The sequence below is a fragment of the Octopus bimaculoides genome, chromosome 8 (genome assembly GCF_001194135.2).
Source record: "Octopus bimaculoides isolate UCB-OBI-ISO-001 chromosome 8, ASM119413v2, whole genome shotgun sequence".
Lineage (NCBI taxonomy): Eukaryota > Metazoa > Mollusca > Cephalopoda > Octopoda > Octopodidae > Octopus > Octopus bimaculoides.
The window spans coordinates 13,732,832-13,736,106 of NC_068988.1; the positions used below are offsets into that span (position 1 = coordinate 13,732,832).

Consider the following 3,275-nt stretch of genomic DNA (forward strand, 5'->3'; position numbering starts at 1 on the left):
GGGGGGGGGGGGCATTGTTTAGCTGATAACATCAACCCAGTTGTAGACTGGTACTTTTATCTTATCGAATCCAGATGAAAGAAAAGCAAGGTTGAACTCAGAATGTAAAGAGTTGGAAAAAAAAAAATACTGTAATGCATTTTATCAGATGCTGTAATGGTTCTGCAAATCCTGCTCACCTTACCTAACAATAATAAACACTGCCATTAGGCAGCATTGTGAGAAATGGGATTAACATTAAAACTTTCACAAATTGAAATTTTGTATTTCAGAGATTTGTGAGATTATTAACTTTACATATCTTTTATTCTTTCGCTTGTTTCAGCCATTAGACTGCAGTCATGCTGGGGCACCAATTTGAAGGGATTTTAGTCGAATGAACCAACCCCTGTACTTATTAATTTTTTTAAGCTTGGTACTTATTGTATTGATGTCTTTTGTCAAACTGCTAAGTAATGGGGACATAAACACACCAACACCTGTTGTCAAGCGATGGTGGGGAACAAATACAGACACAAAGACACACACACATGATGAACTTCTTTCAGTTTCTTTCAACCAAATCCACTCAAAAGGCTTGTCAGCCCAAGGCTATAGTAAAAGAAGCCCAAAGTGTCATGCACTACGAATGTACCTAGAACCAAGTGATTGGGAAGTAAGCTTTTTACAACAACTAATCATTAAGAGTACCATGTAAAAAGCTTCTAGGACACTCTGTGAAGTGGTTGGCATTAGGAAGGCCATCCAGCTGTAGAAACTATGCCAAAGCAGAAACTAGAGCATAGTGCAGTCTTCTGGCCATTGGCATCAGTCAAACTGTTCAACTCATGCCAACATGGAAAACAGACATTAAATGATGATGAGAATGATGCAGAATAAACTGAAAACTTTCAAAATTACCTCTTGAGGATCAACTCTGGTCATTTTAGCAGCAGGAGTACCGGGACGAGGGAAAAATTGGTTTATGAACAAGCTTGGGAACTGGTATTCCTTAACAAGTGCCAAAGATTCATTGAAATCCTATAACAAAAATATCAATTTACATTAACAGTCATCAAATATTCAGTATTAAATATGTGCTGGTTTAAAAGAGTAGGAGCTATGAAGGTATTAGAAATAAGAATTATTAAACCACAAGTAATAATATTTAACTAGATATGCACAATTAGAGCTTAAATATACACACATTACAATTTTTATAATTTCCTGTGGAGGTAGTTGGAGTCGTCCCTTACAGGATAACCATCTAGGAAAATTCAAACATCACTTCGAATTTGTTTTGTCTTGTTTAGGATGCATGAATTTTAGCAATATCTTTTATACAACAGTTATAATAGATATGACTATACCTTCCTCTTTTCTATACATTGTAATACAAAAGAAAAATTTGTGTTTGTAGGATTTTATTATTCATAATTATGCGTGTACATTATACAAGAGCATATATTTGGCACATAAACACAGTGGCATAAAATGTTTCAATCCAGATCTCCCTAGTTATTCTAAAAGGTAAAGAACCCCTTTGGTCATGAATGACCATGGGATTGCACCTAGAAACTTTCCCTCCAAGGCACAAGTCTACAAGTCTGGGTAAGGTTGCTTATGGAAGACCAGCAGTTGCCCACGCATACCAGCCTCCCCTCTCCACGCCATTGATGTTATACAAGGGAAAGATACAGCTTGGCACCAGTGACGGCGCAACTCATTTCTACAGCTGGGTGAACTGGAGCAACATGAAATAAAGTGTCTTGCTCAAGAACACAACACAGCCTGATCCAGGTATCGAATTCACTACCTCATGATTGTGAGCTCGACACTCTAACCACTGAGCCATGCACCTTCTACTTGCTGAGATATAAGGACTTCTAATTATTCTTTATTACAAATTTGTGAATATTGCATAAAGATTTTTACATTGTTTTCAAAAATAATTAATGTATTACATAATTTTATCAAAAGGCTATCACACAACAACAACTTCTGTTATATATAATCTATGATAATAATGAAACATATACTTGCATCAAGGAATTAACAAAATAAAATGCTAAAAATATCAAAAGGAAACAATACTAGACCCTGTTATTTCACAATATCAAGCTAAAACTTTGGTTAACTTCTTTTAAGATTCAAAGACTTCCAGCAAAGTTAGAGTAAAAAAATTTGAGAGAATAAAATGTGAGCTACTTGTCCATGTGTGCATGAAAGATAGATAGAGAGGCAAAGAAAGAACATAGACATATAAATGCATACATTTTGCTTCCTTCCACACCATAATAATTAAGAACTGACTGTCTCATACCTCATTTGTCTCTGTTGGGAAGCCACATATAATGTCTGTAGCAATGGTAATACCAGGAACTCTGAAAAAAAAAAAAACAACCAAGGAACAAATTAATGGTTGTCTTTATAGATTACAAGACGTTTCAAGGCAAAACTACAAAGTGCAATAAAAAAACTTTAAACTCTTGTGAGTTAACTGTGTGGTAAGAAGCTTGTTTCCTAACCACACACATACAAAAAAAAAAAAAAGGCTTACTTTTCTTTTAGAAAATCTACAACATGTCTGAAGTCATCAATACAATATTCTCGTTTCATGTCCATGAGAACACTGTCAGAGGCTGACTGCACAGGAACGTGTAAAAAGGCATAAACTCGTGGGTGGTTACAAATCTTAGCCATTTCCTTCAATGAAAAAAACAAAAATAACATAACTAACATAACTAACATGTATACTGTTAACTGTGGTGGAGAAGATTGTAATATGCAAAGTAAACAATTTGAACACGGAAATTGTGAAAGGCATTAAAAGTCAATATGAAAATGTCATTTCAGAATTATTGAAACCATAGACACAGGCATGGCCTTGTGGTTAAGAAGCTAGCTTTGCAACTGCATGGTTTTGAGTTCAGTTCCATTGTGCATCACCTTTGGTAAGCGTCTTCTACTATAGCCCTGCACTAACTAATGCACTGTGAGTGAATTTTAATAGACAAAAACCATGATGAAACTTGTAGTGTATATATATATATATATATATATATATATATATATATATACCACAGCAGAATTGATACTGGTGTTGTTGGCACTCCGTCGCTTACGACGTCGAGGGTTCCAGTTGATCTGATCAACAGAACAGCCTGCTCGTGAAATTAACGTGCAAGTGGCTGAGCACTCCACAGACACGTGTACCCTTAATGTAGTTCTCAGGGATATTCAGCGTAACACAGTGTGAAAAGGCTGACCCTTTGAATTACAGGTACAACAGAAAC

The 3,275-nt window shown here is 35.6% G+C and overlaps 1 protein-coding gene across 5 annotated transcripts in view; it reads right to left on the reverse strand.

The window, feature by feature from the left end:
• The window catches only part of LOC106879197 (threonylcarbamoyladenosine tRNA methylthiotransferase), a 30,321-nt gene that overhangs the window by 3,492 nt on the left and 23,554 nt on the right, over positions 1-3,275 (reverse strand). For all 5 annotated transcript variants that reach the window (XM_052969947.1, XM_052969946.1, XM_014928659.2 and 2 more), the window contains exons 9-11: positions 2,540-2,685; positions 2,303-2,363; positions 901-1,020 (exon numbers count right to left, since the gene is read on the reverse strand). In XM_052969947.1, coding sequence (XP_052825907.1) covers positions 901-1,020; positions 2,303-2,363; positions 2,540-2,685 — 327 coding nt within the window. The remainder of the gene's footprint in view (positions 1-900; positions 1,021-2,302; positions 2,364-2,539; positions 2,686-3,275) is intronic.